The sequence below is a fragment of the Mercenaria mercenaria genome, chromosome 19 (genome assembly GCF_021730395.1).
Source record: "Mercenaria mercenaria strain notata chromosome 19, MADL_Memer_1, whole genome shotgun sequence".
Taxonomy (NCBI): domain Eukaryota; kingdom Metazoa; phylum Mollusca; class Bivalvia; order Venerida; family Veneridae; genus Mercenaria; species Mercenaria mercenaria.
The window spans coordinates 1,387,359-1,406,802 of NC_069379.1; the positions used below are offsets into that span (position 1 = coordinate 1,387,359).

A 19,444-nucleotide genomic window follows, 5' to 3' on the forward strand; every position below is an offset into this window, starting at 1 on the left:
AAGTTTCAACATTATGCAAGTTATTGATCGGAACTGGTTATCAATGTTCAGGCCTCTGTGACCTTGACCTTTAACGGAGTGACCCCAAAAACAATAGGGGTCATTTACTCTGCATGAACAATCATCCTATTAAGTTTCAACATTCTGGGTCAAGTGGTTCTCAAGTTACTGACCAGAAATTGTTTTCAATGTTCAGGCCCCTGTGACCTTGACCTTTAATTGACTTACCCCAAAATCAATAGGGGTCATCTACTCTGCATGTTCAATCATCCTATGAAGTTTCAACATTCTGGGTCAAGTGGTTCTCAAGTTATTGATCGGAACTGGTTATCAATGTTCAGGCCTCTGTGACCTTGACCTTTAACGGAGTGACCCCAAAAACAATAGGGGTCATTTACTCTGCATGAACAATCATCCTATGAAGTTTCAACATTCTGGGTCGAGAGGTTCTCAAGTTATTGATTGGAAATGGTTTTCCATGTTCAGGCCCCTGTGGCCTTGACCTTTAACAGAGTCACCCTAAAATCGTTAGGGGTCATCTACACTGCATGACCAATCATCCTATGAAGTTTCATCATTCTGGGTCAAGTGGTTTTCAAGTTACTGACCGGAAATGGTTTTCAATGTTCAGGCCCCTGTGACCTTGACCTTTCACAGAGTGACCCCAAAATCGTTAGGGGTCATCTACTCTGCATGGCCAATCATCCTATTAAGTTTCAACATTATGCAAGTTATTGATCGGAAACTGGTTATCAATGTTCAGGCCTCTGTGACCTTGACCTTTAACGGAGTGACCCCAAAAACAATAGGGGTCATTTACTCTGCATGAACAATCATCCTATTAAGTTTCAACATTCTGGGTCAAGTGGTTCTCAAGTTACTGACCAGAAATTGTTTTCAATGTTCAGGCCCCTGTGACCTTGACCTTTAATGGAGTGACCCCAAAATCGATAGGCATCATCTACTTTGCATGTACAATCATCCTATGAAGTTTCAACATTCTGGGTCAAGTGGTTCTCTAGTTATTGATCGGAAATGGTTTTCAATGTTCAGGCCCCTGTGACCTTGACCTTTGACGGAGTGACCCCAAAATCGATAGGGGTCATCTACTTTGCATGTACAATCATCCTATGAAGTTTCAACATTCTGGGTCAAGTGGTTCTCTAGTTATTGATCGGAAATGGTTTTCAATGTTCAGGCCCCTGTGACCTTGACCTTTGATGGAGTGACCCCAAAATCAATAGGGGTCATCTACTCTTCATGACCAATCATCCTATGAAGTTTCAACATTCTGGGTCAAGTGGTTCTCTAGTTATTGATCGGAAATGGTTTTCAATGTTCAGGCCCCTGTGACCTTGACCTTTGACGGAGTGACCCCAAAATCGATAGGGGTCATCTACTTTGCATGGCCAATCATCCTATTAAGTTTCAACATTATGCAAGTTATTGATCGGAACTGGTTATCAATGTTCAGGCCTCTGTGACCTTGACCTTTAACGGAGTGACCCCAAAAACAATAGGGGTCATTTACTCTGCATGAACAATCATCCTATTAAGTTTCAACATTCTGGGTCAAGTGGTTCTCAAGTTACTGACCAGAAATTGTTTTCAATGTTCAGGCCCCTGTGACCTTGACCTTTAATGGAGTGACCCCAAAATCGATAGGCATCATCTACTTTGCATGTACAATCATCCTATGAAGTTTCAACATTCTGGGTCAAGTGGTTCTCTAGTTATTGATCGGAAATGGTTTTCAATGTTCAGGCCCCTGTGACCTTGACCTTTGACGGAGTGACCCCAAAATCGATAGGGGTCATCTACTTTGCATGTACAATCATCCTATGAAATTTCAACATTCTGGGTCAAGTGGTTCTCTAGTTATTGATCGGAAATGGTTTTCAATGTTCAGGCCCCTGTGACCTTGACCTTTGATGGAGTGACCCCAAAATCAATAGGGGTCATCTACTCTTCATGACCAATCATCCTATGAAGTTTCAACATTCTGGGTCAAGTGGTTCTCTAGTTATTGATCGGAAATGGTTTTCAATGTTCAGGCCCCTGTGACCTTGACCTTTGACGGAGTGACCCCAAAATCGATAGGGGTCATCTACTTTGCATGGCCAATCATCCTATGAAGTTTCAACATTCTGGGTCAAGTGGTTCTCTAGTTATTGATCGGAAATGGTTTTCAATGTTCAGGCCCCTGTGACCTTGACCTTTGACAGAGTGACCCCAAAAACAATAGGGGTCGTCTACTACAGCAGCCCTACAACCCTATGAAGTTTGAAGGTTCTAGGTCAAATGGTTCTCCAGTTATTGCTCGGAAATGAAGTGTGACGTACGGACGGACGGACAGACGGACAAGGCAAAAACAATATGTCTCCTGGGGGAGACATAATTACTCCTTTAAAAGAATGAAAAGTACAGAAAACTGAGAAATGCACATTTAAGAGTTTGTGCAAAAGAATTACAAGTCTAACAGAACTCTACCTGCAGACCATTAAAGTACAAATTTCTGACATATTTAAATTTGAGCACTTTTGTTTTAATACTGATATTGCCGTAAATTAATCAAAACTTGAGAATAAAGCTCCACGTTTTTTTACCAGCTCTTTGTGATAACCATCTACCAAACTTTGTACTTCATATTTTGACATCAAACAGATTTATTTCCAAAATGCATCCTGGGTAATTTACACCTGTCAGATACTTCCTCTTGATATCACTAAGATTCCAGATTTCTGAGTAACCTTTCAAAATCAAGAAGATTTTTTTCTTTAATTTTTCAAATTTTAGACTTAGAAAAACCTTGCAACCATACTAGGCTTACAGTTTGTTACAGGGCTACAGTAGACCCCTTATCTTTTGTTTTGTTTTTTTATCGGGTTAAATGTCACACAAACACAACTTTAGGTCATATGGAGACTTTCCAGCTTTTGATGGTGGAGGATGACCCCAGGTGCCCCCCTGCATTATTTCATTTTGGGTGGGCACCTGGGTAAAACCACCAACAATCCATAAGCCAGCTGGATGGCTTCCTCACATTCAGAATTCAATGCCCCAAGCAAGGTTCGAACCCATATCCATATGGGGCAAGTGTTATGAAGACCACAAACAATAACAACTTCCGCATGGAGACCCCTGGACCCCTAATTGGGAAGGTATAAATATGAACCTTAAACAGAAGTGTTTTTTGTTTTTTTAACTATAATAGTGGCTCATAAGTGTCAGATTTGTGAAGAGAGAAAAAAAATCGGGCTTCATACCAAAGTGCATAAAAAGAAAACCACAATGGCTCTAAATCCAGAGTACTACAGCTCTATATATATAAGGCAAGTCTCTTTTGAAAGACCAAACTTAATACCGGATACCAAACATTACATAGCAATTTAAAACAGTTCTTCAAAGTGGTGTCTGAATTAAAGTCATCTTTTATATCATAGTTTGCATCACTTACCCCACACTGAACAAGAGCTGTGGTAAGACAGCATGCTTGACTTTCCTCAGTACTTGACGCTGAATTAGAGCTTTGCCAATAAAAAGGGCATAAATCTGTCAAAATTCTAATCAGAGGTATGGGGATTGTTTCTTGTAGTGTTGCCATTGATAGTAAATAACTATTTTAAGTTGCAAGTCAATAGCTTTGATAGATATTGGACGTTATATAAAACTTTAACCAAAAAATCAAGAAGAGGCATAACTCTGTCAAAATTCAAACTTAAGTTATGGGGATTGTTTCTCCTGGTGTAGACTTTGATACTAAATACCTATTTCAAGTTTCAAGTCAAAAGCTTTGACGGTAACAGAGATATTTGACTTTATCAAAAACTTTAACAAACAAGAGTGCAAGAATGTCACAATACACGCCCGTCGCAGCAAATTAGCACATAGTACCTGTATTTGCAAATGGAATCTTAATTTTGTGGTTGTTAAGTAATTAGTCATTGTCCTCAATTAAGTAAGGTTCAGAATCTTCAATTAAGTAGTGTTTTGAGTCCTCAACTAAGAAGTGTTGTCCTCAATTAAGTAATGTTTTGAGTCCTCAATTAAGTATCGTTTTGAGTCCTCAATTAAGTAGTGTTTTGAGTCCTCAACTAAGTAGGGTTGTCCTCAATTAAGTAATGTTTTGAGTCCTCAATTAAGTAGTTGTTGTCCTTAATTAAGTAATATTTTGAGTCCTCAATTAAGTAGTATTTTGAGTCCTCAATTAAGTAGTGTTTTGAGTCCTCAATTAAGTAGTGTTAGAGTCCTCTACTAAGTTGAGTTTCCTCAATTACATAATGTCTGAGTCCTCAATTAAGTAGTGTTTTGAGTCTTCAATTAAGTAATGTTTTGAGTCCTCAATTAAGAAGTGTTTTGATTCCTCAATTAAGTAGTGTTTTGAGTCCTCAATAAAGTAATGTTTTGAGCCCTCAACTAAGTAATTTTTTGAGTCCTCAATTAAGTAGGATTGTCCTCAATTAAGTAATGTTTTAAGTCCTCAATTAAGTAGTGTTTTGAGTCCTCAATTAAGTAATGTTTTGAGTCCTCAACTTAGTAGGGTTGTCCTCTATTAAGTAGTGTTTTGAGTCCTCAATTAAGTAGTATTTTGAGTCCTCAAATAAGTAATGTTTTGAGTCCTCAATTAAGTAATGTTCTGAGTCCTCAACTTAGTAGGGTTGTCCTCTATTAAGCAGTGTTTTGAGTCCTCCATTAAGTAGTATTATGAGTCCTCAATTAAGTAGTGTTTTGAGTCCTCAACTTAGTAGGGTTGTCCTCTATTAAGCAGTGTTTTGAGTCCTCAATTAAGTAGTATTTTGAGTCCTCAATTAAGTAGTGTTTTGAGTCCTCAACTTAGTAGTATTTTGAGTCCTCAATTAAGTAATGTTTTGAGTCCTCAATTAAGTAGTGTTTGAGTCCTCAACTAAGTAGGATACTCCTCAATTAAATAATGTTTTGAGTCCTCAACTAAGTAAAGCTCCGAGTCCCCAAATAAGTAAGGTTCTGAGTCCTCAATAATGTAAGGTTCCGAGTCTTACAATCTTATAGTCTGTTCCAAATACTAATTTCTATTTAAAGCCTGTTTCAGTCAAACCATGGTTTTCTTCTTAATTTCAATCTATACATGGTCTGCAAATGCCAATTCAAGGATATTATGATCTGCAAAATTTTCTTGCAGCTTTATGTTTTCATTGATAATCCATAACTTGTAAAGCAGGCCTATTCGCTCATATTTGGCTACAGTAGTATTGCAGACATGAACAAATTATCTGCGTGGCACTTGATCAATAGACATGGTACCATATTACATCAATTTTACGGTCAAAATATTAACTTTGGCCTAATTAAGGGAGAAAATTGAACTTGTGCCTAGTGAAAAAATGTACATGAGGCTGGGGTAAATTTCCATTACAGAATAATGCGATAATCTAAAGTCAAATTTATAAAGCCTTTTAGACCACTTTTGGGATCAGCACTTTTGGAACAGGCAAAAAGTAGATCACTTTTTGGGTGAGGCAATAAAACATCCTTATTTACAGGTGGCTACTGAAAACTGGTTAAAATAGAATGAAAGTGAAGTGTTAAAACTGGAAAAAACCTGGTGGTCTTTATACACATGTGAGTTCAGCACATGTTTGACTTAAAAGCCTGGTTTCCAATCAAAATGCTAAAATAGTACACAGATTATTAGTACCCCAGGGCGGGTTTTGAGAATGTAAAAAATTTCTACCAGTAGATATTAATATTTCTATAAAAAATATTGATATTTTTATGTATACACTTGCATGATTATAGAAAAATTTTCTTTTAACAACCTTAAAGATTTTAACACAGCATTTTGTATAAAAGTAAAAAGAAAACCACTTCTCTTTTACTTATAATTAAAACGGTGCATTATAATTCAATTGTTTATATTTAACACTTGCTATGGGCCGGAGGCCCGAATAATAATGTAAATAAAGTATAAAGTATATTAAATAATTATAAGACTTGGTCAAAAAACCTAATTTATTCTACCTGCAATTCCACAAAACAAACAATATGGAATATTTATAAATCATTAAATTGCTAAATCCAATCTGCCGAATTTAAAATCACAACCACATGCTAAACAAATTAGTTATCATATTCCAGCATTTTGAAATTTTCCGATTCAACGAAAAACTTGTATTCTTTGAAATAATTCCAATACAAAAATATAATCTAGTACAAAACCACACAAAACACCACTTGTATCTATCCTAACTTGGGATAGTCCTAAGAAACACCACATGAATTTTTATGTTCAATACTTTTCACTCTGGGAAAAAAAAGAGAAGTCAGATATTACCATAGTTACGAGCCTGTGAGTATAACACTCTGTGAAAATTGGTCTGCATCGGTACATGCTGCCAAAAAATTATTACCAGAACATATCAAATCTTTGTAAATGTATATTTATATTAAGGAGACAAAGATGCTTGTTTAATAAAATATCAATCTTTCTGTTAAAACTTTTTACTTTGTATAATAATTATGCCCTTAATCTAAAAACATTAAATAATATTATATATATATTATGGTAGCACTCTTTCTTGATCGCAACAGAAACATTTGAAGTCACCAAAAGCATATTAGAATTCATTTTAAAACATTTTTTTTAAGTTCAGTAATTATTTTTGCTTTTTTTTAGCACCTTTTAATATATATTATACATTTTTAATATTAGCACACCATTTTGTGTTCTTTCTTTTCATATACAAAGTACTACCAATTATCAGAAATAAAAAACACAGTCCTCTCCCTTCCTCTTTTTTTCAAGCAAAAACTGAATGAAAATCTTTATTTTTAAATACAAAACTTTATTATCATTTCATTTTTTAAAGGTACTGTGCTCAAGTTTTTTTAGCCAGATTTAGATGCCACCCACCGTTTGTCTTGTCCAAACCCCCCTGGCATTATGAACTTACATTATCAATTACAGCGACCAGTGCAGACCAGTGCAGACCATGATCAGCCTGCACTTTCATGCTGGCTGATCATGGTCTGCACTGCTATCTGGTCAGTAAATTTTCAGTGAACAGGTACCCCTTCAAATAATAAATGGTACTGCCCAAATTGAATGATGAACCAGTCCATTTTAGACATTTAGCAGGGTATGGATTAAGGTAGCGGACCTGGGCTATTTCTGTAAGATTAGGTATCATTTTACGCTATTTCTGCATCCTAAATTTGGCCAATAACAGAACATTGCTTTTTATAACAACTGAACAATGCCGAAATCTCATGTGGAGAATACTTAAATCAAATGGAACACACTATCCACTACCTTTAATCACTATGACAACTCCTAAATGACACCCCTTGGAATAACATTAACAAATGGTACTGCCCAAATTGGAAGATGGACCAGTCCATTATAGAAATTTAGCAGGGTGAAGGTTAATACAGCTAAATCCTAAATGACTTGTCCATGAACATTACCTCCACATTCCTTAACACATGACATATTTCACAATCATTCCATTAGAAGCAGTCAGTTTATCTGCAACACAGGAAATGAACAACAAGAAATCAAAAACCATTAGTGAACAAACATTTTCTTCCAATGAATTTTATCACGCACACTTATTCCAAGCATTTTTCCTGAACTTGTGTGCATTCAAACACAATTCATATCTGTTTTGTTTTTTTTTGTTAGCCCTTTTGGTTAGATCATTACAATTTGGAAGGTTGAATTGTATTATATTGGTTTAAACATCATTTTCAATGTTATGTGACTGCAGTCAGTAAAATACATTCTAAGACGAAATAAGTTTGATCTTACATATGACTTCAGACTTTGTCTTACCTGATCACTCAACCTTTAACACTCGCAGACTCGCAAAATGCCAGTGGCAAATTAAAACTGCGAGAAGTCATTTCACATTTCTGCAAAGTTTTTGTGAATTCAAAATATGGAATGGAAATGAGGGCCGTTTCAGTTTTAATTGTCACTGATGATGCTTTTACACAGCGCGCATAGACTGGTATGTCAACTTTAAAATGTTCTTTTTTTCAATTTTATGATATTATATTTTGTATTGTTCGGGAGGTATAAAAAATTCCCTCCATCATTTCACATAATTTTATATGGGAAAAAAATTAATTGGAAGACAGTTACGGAAATTCTGCGAAATCATTCTCTAATGCAGGGAACATTGCATATAAAAAGGGTACATTGCATAAAAAGGGAAAGGGAACACTGTATAAAAAGGAAGCATTGCATGAAAAGGGAACATTTGGTGACCTCTGACAGTAAGCCTTGGCCAAAAAGAGATGAGTGGTAAGACACATTGTTCCTTGCTGTGGCCCTTTCCCTTTTTGTAGTCTTAAATATAATGATCTGTTATGTTTTATCTACCGGTATTTCGTTAAGAGTCTTTAAAGCCCTTTACAAAGTTGTACAGTTTTATACACATAAAAAATAAGACACAACCCTCTGAAGACATTTGTGAATACAATTTAAGCTACTGTAATATGTATAATTTTATTATATTGCTAGTTGTTAGAAAAATTTATAGATTTTGATGTTCTTGCAGAAGCAAGCCCCTTTAAACATTATCGAAAAAACAGGAAAATGGAGTCTGAACAAGTCAATTTATTTGCACAGTCCATTGCTGGAACAAAATTTTATCAAATTAAGGACCTGTCATTATTTCCACAACCAGTCTTTGATTGATTTTTATTTGAACTGCCAGCAAGCTCCCTTTAACAAACCAGAAACACTTAGAAATCGTATCAAAATCAATTCCTCCAGAAAACCCTAGCTACTGCATTCAAATAAATATAGCCAACCAGGGGACAAAAAAGTTTTTAAAGGGACTTGTCTTCAGGTAAATGTCAGAATATCATAAATAATAATAATTCTTAAAGTTTACAGAGTTCTTTTTTGATATTATAAATTGAAAACTGTGTTAATATTTGAAAATCAACTGATCAGTTTTGCTCATATGCCATCCGATGAACAAACTGACTGACATGATGACTCTATTATAAATAATCATATCATACAGAGCATAGGGTATAATAAACAGCTTGTTACATGGATACATCAAACTTTGGTTATGAAGGATTTGTTTGTTTGTTTTGGCTTCAACACCGTTTTTAAACAGTATTTCAGTCATGTAACAGTGGGCAGTTAACCTCACCAGTGTTCCAGGATTCTGTACCAGTAAAACCTGTTCTCTGCAAGTAACTGCCAACTTCCCCACATGAATCAGAGGTGGAGAACGAATGACGTAATGTCATAATGTCTTTTATCAAATCATCATGGAGAACATACGGTACGCCCCCCCAAGGGATCAATCTGCCATCCGTAGACCAACACGCTCCCTACTGAGCTAATCGGGCGTTTGGTTATGTAGGAGGCAAAAAGAACTTTTCAGTTTCAAGCACTTCATTATAATATTACCAGAGTTTTGCTAAATGGCTAACACATGGCCATGCATTTAATTTAATAATCAAAGATCTTATCTCTATGCAAACAATTAAAACAGTTTCCCTCTGTGACATTGAGAAGAAATCTATAATCATCTTTTATTTCAATACAATATTAAATTTCATTTTGCTGATCATTTGAAGCCGGCTATCAGTATAATTATATAAATCAATTTTCATGGCAGGGTATTTCCCTGTTTAAAAACTAGAAAATCATTAACCTACAGCCTGCTGGTGGCAAGTGATTCCGCCTTTGCGACCAGTGCAGTCCAAGATCAGCCTGCACATCTGTGCAGTCTGACCTTGTTTTGCACTTTTTACTATTCAGTTAGTAAATTTTCAGTGAACACACCTTTGAATAATAAGTGGTACTGCCCAAACTCAATCATGGACCAGTCCATTTTAAAAATTTAGTGGGGTAAAGGTTAATATTGACAAACAAACCAAATTTACATTCATTATATCTTCAACAGTTAAAATACATCTCTACACGAAAAATAACTTTTTTGGGTCAAAATCACCAAATTTCACGCCAACACAATTGAACGATTTTGCAGTAATCAAAACAGATTTTATGGCCATACGAACCACAATGATTTTTATGCGCAGCATGTGCAAACATACCACGGTGAAATCAAATTATGCAAATTGCGACATTTCTTGAAATATCAAGTAACATGTAATTTTCTGTCTCATGAAGTTGTTTTCATTAACAAACTGACAGGACCAGAATGACAAGTCTGTGAGCAACTGATAGTTTGTTTGCTATTTTTTAACAAATGGCATGTGAACAAAATTGTTGAATTCTTGGTGAGGGATTTCTTGGACATTTCAAGTGAAATAAAGAATGGCAAAAAAACTGCAAAGTTCTCAGGGGCAATCCACAGCTTAAAAGAGGTAGACGGTAGCAATAAAGGCTGGCATCCCTCGTTACAGTCATTAAATGTAAAGCACCTGGTCATAAAATCAATCCTCTCTGATACCACTTTTTAAAAAAATTTACAATATCTCTTCAAGCAGCCTCTGTCTGACATGAGCCTAGAGAGAAAATGTTTTTTTTTGAAAATATCAGTGTCAGTATGAAGACATTAATATTATTACAGATTATTTGATCTCAACAGACTTTGTAAGTCTAGTAGCTATACCGTATGTCCCTTCACAGAACGTGAGCAGAAACAATGTTCCAGTAATAACAATATTTGACTATAGAACCTGGGGTTTTAACACTTACCATGCTAAATTTCTATGATGAACTTGTCCATCTTTCAGTTTGGACAGAAACACTAACTGTGAAAGTGTCTAAAGGGGTGATTACCAAAAAAAGATACAAACAGTGCAGATCATGATCAAACTGCACGGATCTACACTGGTCGCATGCATATGATCTACACTGGTCGCAAAGGCAGAATCAACCATGTCCAGCATGATAAGGGTTAAAGGTGACTGATACCCAAAGATGCCATTCTGATACTGGAAAAGTAACATTTTGTGATTTAGAATGTGATTATAGAAAATTATGAAGCTACAAGCATTTTACAATTATATAGTATTAAGATGTGAAACAGACAATGAATTCAAACCACTCATCTTTGACCTATAAGTGTGACCTTGGACTGGGTGGCCCAGGTAATGTTTCTTAACTGAGTTTCTTGATGAGGTAAACAGCTGCTGTGAGTACAATGAAAAGTTTCCAAGCAATTTAAGTGAAAATGGAATAGATACTACATTAAATGATTTGACCTTTGACCTCCCAGTGTGACTTTGAACTTGAACATAGAGAACTCAGTTGTGTGTTCAGCGCATTGTCTTGGTGAGATAAATAGCTGATGCTAAGTTTATACCTGCGTGTATAATTACAAATATTTGCATTGGAGTTATGTGTATAAGCGTTTCACAATTTCACAACTCACTGCCACCCTAAACAACCTGCCACCCTAAACATCCTGCCACCCTAAACAACCTGCCACCCTAAACATCCTGCCACCCTAAACAACCTGCCACCCTAAACAACCTGCCACCTTGAACAACCTGCCACCCTAAACAACCTGCCACCCTAAACAACCTGCCACCCTAAACAACCTGCCACCCTAAACAACCTGCCACCCTAAACAACCTGCCACCTTGAACAACCTGCCACCCTAAACAACCTGCCACCTTGAACAACCTGCCACCCTAAACAACCTGCCACCTTGAACAACCTGCCACCTTGAACAACCTGCCACCCTAAACAACCTGCCACCTTGAACAACCTGCCACCCTAAACAACCAGAAAACTTCTGAAATTGGGAGTCTTCCAAACCTTGCACTACTCTCCAACTAAAATTATTAACAATCACCTGGAGTTGTCACCATTATTGGTTGCTGGTGGTGACTATATCAAATAAGCTTAAGTACATACACACCTTTCAACATCATTCCCTGAACTTTCTTCTCAAAGTGTGAGAACAAAATCGCAAATACAAAGAAAATATTTTAAATAACTCTCCAAGTGTGTAAATCGTCAAGTAAATTTTGTACAGTAGGCCCGCAGATGACAAATGCCCAACTTTTACATGATTTGTTTGTAGGGGTTCTGTAAGATGACTTTGATAAGCTACCCCTGCATACAAACATCATTTATGGACAGATAAAATAAGTGCTTAGTTTGGCTTGGGGCCTCTACTCAATATACATTGTAGTTGTTGTGAAGTCTTGTATGTTACCTTGCTTCAAACCCCTAATATTTCTTTGTATTATTGTTGGAAAATATTGCCACTATAAAATTTTGCAATGTAAGAAACAATATAACTGCAACAAGATTGACCTGGTAACCAGCCACAAAAGTCTGACATCTGAATTGTTGATTCTTCCCTCAATTTAAATTAATCACAGGTGCGTTTCAACTAACGAAATGAAAATTGGACATTAAGCCCCAGGCACTTCATACTGCCGATGTATTATTGTTTTATTTAAGAAAGATAAAAACTGTAAGAAGATGATATACAAAATGACTGACAGTTCAAACACTATACTGTGAAATCATTTTTATTCGCGTAGGACGAATTTTCGCGTATTTCGCGCTAGGACTGATGCGCGAATTTAAGACCGCGCTATTATTATTATTTCATTCTATTTTTTCATTTCTAAAATTGAAAATGTGCGAATTAAAGCCCGCGCGAAACAGTCCTTTTTCTCGTTTGTGCGAAATTTCATGCCAGCGAATTTAAATGATTTCACAGTATGCCTCTAATTGGCATAAAAAATCTCACATAATTTCTTCAAAATATTATATCTTAAGGTTCCAGCCAGTGACATATTACAGTAAATTGTAAATGTTACTGGTACATTACTATAACTTTAAGGGAGATAAACCTTGAAAATGAGGAAATTTGTGTCACAAAATTTAGGTCCCTTTATTTATAGACCTGACTTTCAAACAACTAGTAAACAAAAACTTCCTTCAATGTTTCGTAAATGGCTAGAGAAATATTAGCTTTGAATATCCTACCACTTTTTTGTCACATTTTTGGACTATTTATTGCCTTAGCAACTACGTTTTTTGACTCAGCAACAAAATAAAAGGACATGCATATTCTCAATATTGCCATCTATCCATGTACCAAGTTTCATGAAAAAATGTCTCTTACTTTATAAGTTCAGTGTTTTTTTTCTAGCCAATTTGGGGCCGGGGTAAACCATAATTTCCCTCAGGTGAAATAGTGGTATGGGACTAACTACACAACAATATGGAAAATGGTCTATACTGGCAAACATATAGATTCAGTGAAGTCTCAAAGTTATTGTGCAGCATAAAATATTAATTTGCAATACCACTGTGACTGTGACAGTTGAATACACAATCATATTCTCCTTGTTCTAAAGGAAGTTTAAATGTCATCACACAAACACAGCAGTCTGTGCCATGGGCAATTATATATGTATTATAAACTGTAAAACAGACTATACAAAATAAAGCATATAACCAAGAGCTGAACAGCCCTCTGAACTATTTGAAACTCTTGTACAAGCTTTATATTCAAAAGCATAGCTGCAAAAAAAAAATTACCAAAATTTCTTAGTTAACAAAGGGTCATTATTTTGACAAAATACAAGCTAGAGCCAAGTAACTGTGAGGTCAATTACCAAAGCTGAACACACATGGAGTTTCAGTCAATTCCTTTTAGTTTTTACTGAGGCACAAGCTTATAAATAATAACTTAACAAATCAGGGTGCAGACAAAAGGAAAAGTGCAATAGCTCTACTTATATTTCAAATAATCAAACAAATTTTGACAAAACATTTTCTATAGCTAAACACAACACTTACCCTATTAGCCAGGTCCAGGAACTGTTTAGATTCTATACAGCTTTCTATAATAGCTCTGTACAAGTTTGGATCGTGTGATTCAAGCATTTTCTGTAGGCTGACCATTGGTTCCGGACTCTGTAGATCTCTGGCACCACTGTCGTAATCCAAACTGTCTGGTCTACCAGATATGGCTCCTGGAAAACCATCAAAGCAATTTTAGATGTCATTTCAGCAGTGTATGTCACAAGTGAAAGGTCCATGATCCACATACGTTTAAATTTTTTGGCCCCTACGGCTCATTGTTGAAGGAGCAAAAACAATTCAAAATGAATTATTGTCAATGTATTTCCCAGAAAACATTACCATTGTAATATATTTAAGCGTATACGGCTCATGGACACATACTTATCCCAGTTATGTTACTTTCATCTGTGCTGTTTGTATGTAAAGTTTATACTGACCTAGATCTTTAGACAAACAGTAATTCGCAATTTTTAACAAGTCCATGATTTTTCATTAATTTTATGAGGTTAGATCCAGAAGAAATGTTACTGCATCCGATGCATATTTATTCATTGATGAATTATTATTAATATAGAAATTACATCAATATGGTAGGGTACTTCAGTTATGATTACACAGATATATAGTATTTCATGGCAGTGTTTCATTTCAAATGACCTGAACGTTATCTAACATATTTGACCACCTTCTGAAATAAATAATTTAACAATTTTTCAATTATTTCATGGGAATTTTTTGAAACAGCAAAAACTATTCTTTTTCAGTATCTAGAATGATGTTAAAAGAGGCTAAAAGATTTTGACATTCTTCAAGTACACATCAATCACTTCTATGACACAAATTCCACTAGTGCAGATCATCATCAGTCTGTACAACCATGCAGTCTGATAAAGTACACAACTTTGAATATTATATCATTATTTAAAACAGTATAACTGTATTTCCAGAAATGAGTATCAGCTTTTGAGGTCCTTTGCCTGCAATGCTCTTGATCCTTCGAACAGGGTATAAAATGAAAAGGTTTGTTTGGGTTTAACATAGTTTTTCAACAGTATTTCAGTTCTGTAACGACTGGCAGTTAACCTAACCTGTGTTCCTGGACTCTGTACCAGTACAAACCCGTTTTCCAAAAGTAAATGCAAACTTCCCCACATGAACCAGAGGTGGAAGACAAACGATTGCAGACATAGTGTCTTTTATCAAGTCATCAAGGAAAACAAATGCCCGCCAGGATCAAACTCACAACCCTGCAATCCGTAGATATGTGCTCTCTATATTGAAAATGAAAAGGTATCTTTCCCTGGGAAAACTTCACACATACCTAGACTTTCGCCATAAGGTAACCCGAATGTATTGTCTACTTGTGTTAAATCTATTCTTATGATTTTATACATACCTAGACTATCACTGCTCATTGTAGGCCACGACGTGACCTGATTGTGTTGTCGACTCATGTTTAAATCTATCCCTGTGTCCGTATCTTCAGTAGAATGCTGATGGTGTTCTGGATCCAATGCCTACAAAACAACATTCATTACTGAATTTAAATCTACAACATTCTTTTTTACATGGAAGAAAATCATAGTATCCTACACCTAGAGTTTTTTCCATCAACAAGAATGTATACTTGGCAAAACCCAGCCAGTGTCTTTTTTTTCCCCAAACATCTCTTTTCTGCCCTTTTCCCACCGGAAATAGGGAAAACTGAAAAGATCCTAGCCTTTAAGTTTTTTTTTCTTAAAAAATCTTGTTTTTTAAATTACATTGTTGTATTCATTTTATCATGTTACTTCTTGTTTACGGCAAATTGGGAATTTTGAAAACAATGTCTACAAAACAGAATTTAAATCTATTTTCTCTACTTCTAGCTATGCATTCTTTTTTAGATGGAAGAATATTCTAGTATTCTATACCTACAGTTCTTTCCATCAACAAGAATGTATACTTGGCAAAACCCAGTCAACATGGTCAATGTCCTTTTTTTTCAAACATTTCCTTCCTGAATTTTCCCAAGAGAAACAGGGAAAACTGGAAAGATCTTAGCCTTTCATTTTTTTTTTTGTTTTTTTTTTTTTAAAGAATCCTGATTTGTAAATTACATTTTTGTATTCATTTAATCATGTTACTTCTTGTTTACGGCAAATTGGAGATTTTGAAAACAAGGATAGTTTTGATGAAATGTTACTTTTCCCAAGAAAGTGGTTACTTGTAGTTAATGACCAAAAAATGATGGAAATACATACTGATTTACATGACATTGTACTTTAAATAAATACCACTCTGACACATCATACAGCTTTTTATTCCTTGTAACTCATGTACTGCATCAGTCTGTTTGCTTCTTCAATTAGGTAATACGATTATGTTAAGAAAAATAAAACAAGAGCACCGCCTTGCGGGTGCTGACGCTCATCTGATTTTTTTTGTATAATAGAAATATTGTCCTACCCATGATTTTCTAAGTCTAAAAAGGGTCATCATTCTTGCAAAAAGCAGGATAGAGTTATGTTTCTTGATGTACAGTGTCCACTTATGATTGTGAAAAACTGTTGCAAGTTTTAAAGCAATAGCTTTGATAGTTTATGAGAAAAGTTGCCTTAAACATAATACTCAACCAAGAAAATGATTTTCTAAGTCCAAAAGGGGCAATAATTATTGCAAAAAGCAGGATGGAGTTATGTTGCTTGCTGTACAGGGTCAACTTATGATGGTGAACAAGTGTTGCAAGTTTCAAAGCAATAGCTTTGATAGTTTAAGAGAAAAAGTTGACCTAAACATAAAACTTAACCAAGAAATCTGATATTTTCTAAGTCCAAAAGGGGCCATAAATCTTGCAAAAAGCAGGATGGAGTTATGTTTCTTGCTGTACAGGGTCAGCTTATGATGGTGAACAAGTGTTGCAAGTTTTAAAGCAATAGCTTTGATAGTTTAGGATAAAAGCTGACCTAAACATAAAACTTAACCAAGAAAACTGATTTTCTAAGTCCAAAAGGGGCAATAATTCTTGCAAAAAGCAAGATGGAGTTATGTTTCTTGATGTACAGGGTCTGCTTATGATGGTGAACAAGTATTCCAAGTTTCAAAGCAATAGCTTTGATAGTTTAGGAGAAAAGTTGACCTAAACATAAAACTTAACCAAGAAATCTGATATTTTCTAAGTACAAAAGGGGCCATAAATCTTGCAAAAAGCAAGATGGAGTTATGTTTCTTGCTATACAGGGTCAGCTTATGACGGTGAACGAGTATTCCAAGTTTCAAAGCAATAGCTTTGATAGTTTAGGAGAAAAGCTGACCTAAACATAAAACTTAACCAGGCAACGCCGACGCAGACGCCGACGCCGACAACCGCTCAAGTGATGACAATAACTCATCATTTTTTTTCAAAAAATCAGATGAGCTAAAAAAAAGAAACCTGGTATTACCGTTCCAACTTTGAATTGGCCAAATCCCAGTCTTGTTTTATTAACCAATTTCACTTTAAACAGTTCATTGTGGGCTTTTCAGTGAAGTCTCACTTTAAAAGAAAATCTCCATGAATAAAAAAGAAATACTTCCTCTGAAAATCTAATTAATATCTCTTATTTTCAAACAGTTTACATCATGCAACGGTGCAACAAATGCAGCAACCGCAGAGCTAAGATACATGTAAGCCTTCAGGCCCTATTGCAGTGACATCAATATAACACCATAAAGCTATTATCTGATATTGTGATAAGCCTTTTTCTGTGTAAATAATGTTTCACAAGGGTAGCAGTAAGTAAACAAAAAGAGCATATCTTATGAATATATTCAGATGTGGAAATTCCAGATCTGATTCTGCTTTAATCAATATATTATAATAACATGCAGAGAGAAGTGGTTTAGTGGATAAGGTGTTAGCCACTCAATCCAGAGGTCGTGGGTTCGAGTCTTACAGGCCTGGGATTCAGTCAGAAATCAAAAGCCTGAAAATCTACATTCTCCAGCCTGAAATCCCCATTTTCAATAGAGTCATATAGGGAAATTCTGGCAACAAAAAGCCTGAAATCAGGACCAGTCCTGAAAAATCCCAGGCCTGGACTCTTATTGGGGTCATGACCATGACCACTCATATGACACTAGTACTGGTTTTTCCAGAAAGAGGATTCGAGAGTGGTTCCAATAAGCTTAAAGCTTTCATCACATTGAGCTAAAACAAATTAGTATAAACTAATCAATAACATGCAAGACACTAAAATTTTCAGTGTTATCAAGTGGCTGACCTATTTATAGCTACACTGAAAATGTAGTAAAAACACCAAGTTTTATGAATTTTTTATCATTAAGAGCCAGAGTTTCAGAAATCCTATGCTCCCACTCTAGTGGTCATTTTATGACCAAGGCTTAACTTCATTCATTGTGTAGCTTCATATCTGATACCAAGTACAGTTGAAAGCCCTTAAACAGGACAAGCTTGGGACCGACTAAAATTCTGGTGGTCAGTTTGGGGAAGATAACTCTGACTTGTACTATAACAGACGCTTATACAGCTGCTGATATATTCTGCTGTATCATACTACACTATTAATGGCAGGGTTTTTTTTCTTTCTGTATATGCAAGGGAATATTGTACAGTAGCACATCCTTTAAATATCCCTTTTTCAACTTCTCTTTACTAGGAGGACTCGCGAATTCGTTAATTACCATTTAATGACAACGCATTCTTTGAATTTTATCAAATACTAAACATTCGCTACTAACAAAAAACTTATTTGGTTAATATCTTGTAATTATTAATGTTTCTTGGGTGTCCGCAATCATCTTTTATTAATGATTTGCAGACACTGAAAACAAATATTTTTGTAATACCCCCATCACACCAAGCTCGTTTTCAGTACGTTCTAAAAAATGTAGCTGAACTGGCTCAAACTGTGTGGCAACGGAACAGACGTAGTAGCGACGTTCTGCAGTCTGTCTAAGAACTTTATGGCTCGGACGGGGTTGAACGGGAATGGTGCTCCAGACCTTTGAGCCTACTCAAAAATTTCTGCTGATCATTCCGTTCTACAGTTAGACGGACTGACAACGTACTTAAAACGAGATGGACGTATTAAGAACTGAACCGCCATACTTCGATCGTACTAAAGACGTGGTATGATGTAATGCGATCGGGTATCAACTGAAGTACGTGTGCACTCCGACCGGATCCATTTGTAGCTCGTTTAACCCATTCACAGAAAGACTTAACTCGACCGCATTACATCCTTAGAGCGTCTTTATTCCGTCTTAATACAATAAAAAAATACTAAGTTTTCAATATGTTTCTAAACAGTTCTAAGAGTTTGAAATACGGTCTCAGTACGCTCCGTGCATTAAATTTGTATTTGTTTCTCATTCATGTATATTCATAGACTGGAATTTAAACAGCCCGTTCCCGGGGGCTACCAGAAAATTCTGCCGGGCTACTAATTTTTTTCACAGCATGCCCACCGGGCTACCTTGAAACTTCGTATCGAGTAGCCCGGAAATCAATAATTTAGTCTTCAAATATATTTTTGATAGTTGTCTATAATCCCCTTGTTTATCAAGAGATACATGCCCAAGGCTTTAATTATTATCACCTATACTGTCATAATCGCCAAACAATTAACCGTTAAATCGTACCCGCAGGCAAATGTTTACAAAAACATGTGCACGAGTGATTTTAGACTGATCCAGTAACACCAAAGTCGCTGA

At 35.7% G+C, this 19,444-nt stretch overlaps 1 protein-coding gene across 1 annotated transcript in view; it reads right to left on the reverse strand.

Annotated features, from left to right (window-relative positions):
* Positions 1 to 19,444, reverse strand: part of LOC123542403 (colorectal mutant cancer protein-like) — a 66,072-nt gene that overhangs the window by 44,251 nt on the left and 2,377 nt on the right. The window contains exons 3-4 of the mRNA XM_045328238.2: positions 15,147 to 15,267; positions 13,745 to 13,920 (exon numbers count right to left, since the gene is read on the reverse strand). Of these exons, the coding sequence (XP_045184173.2) occupies positions 13,745 to 13,920; positions 15,147 to 15,267 (297 nt within the window). The remainder of the gene's footprint in view (positions 1 to 13,744; positions 13,921 to 15,146; positions 15,268 to 19,444) is intronic.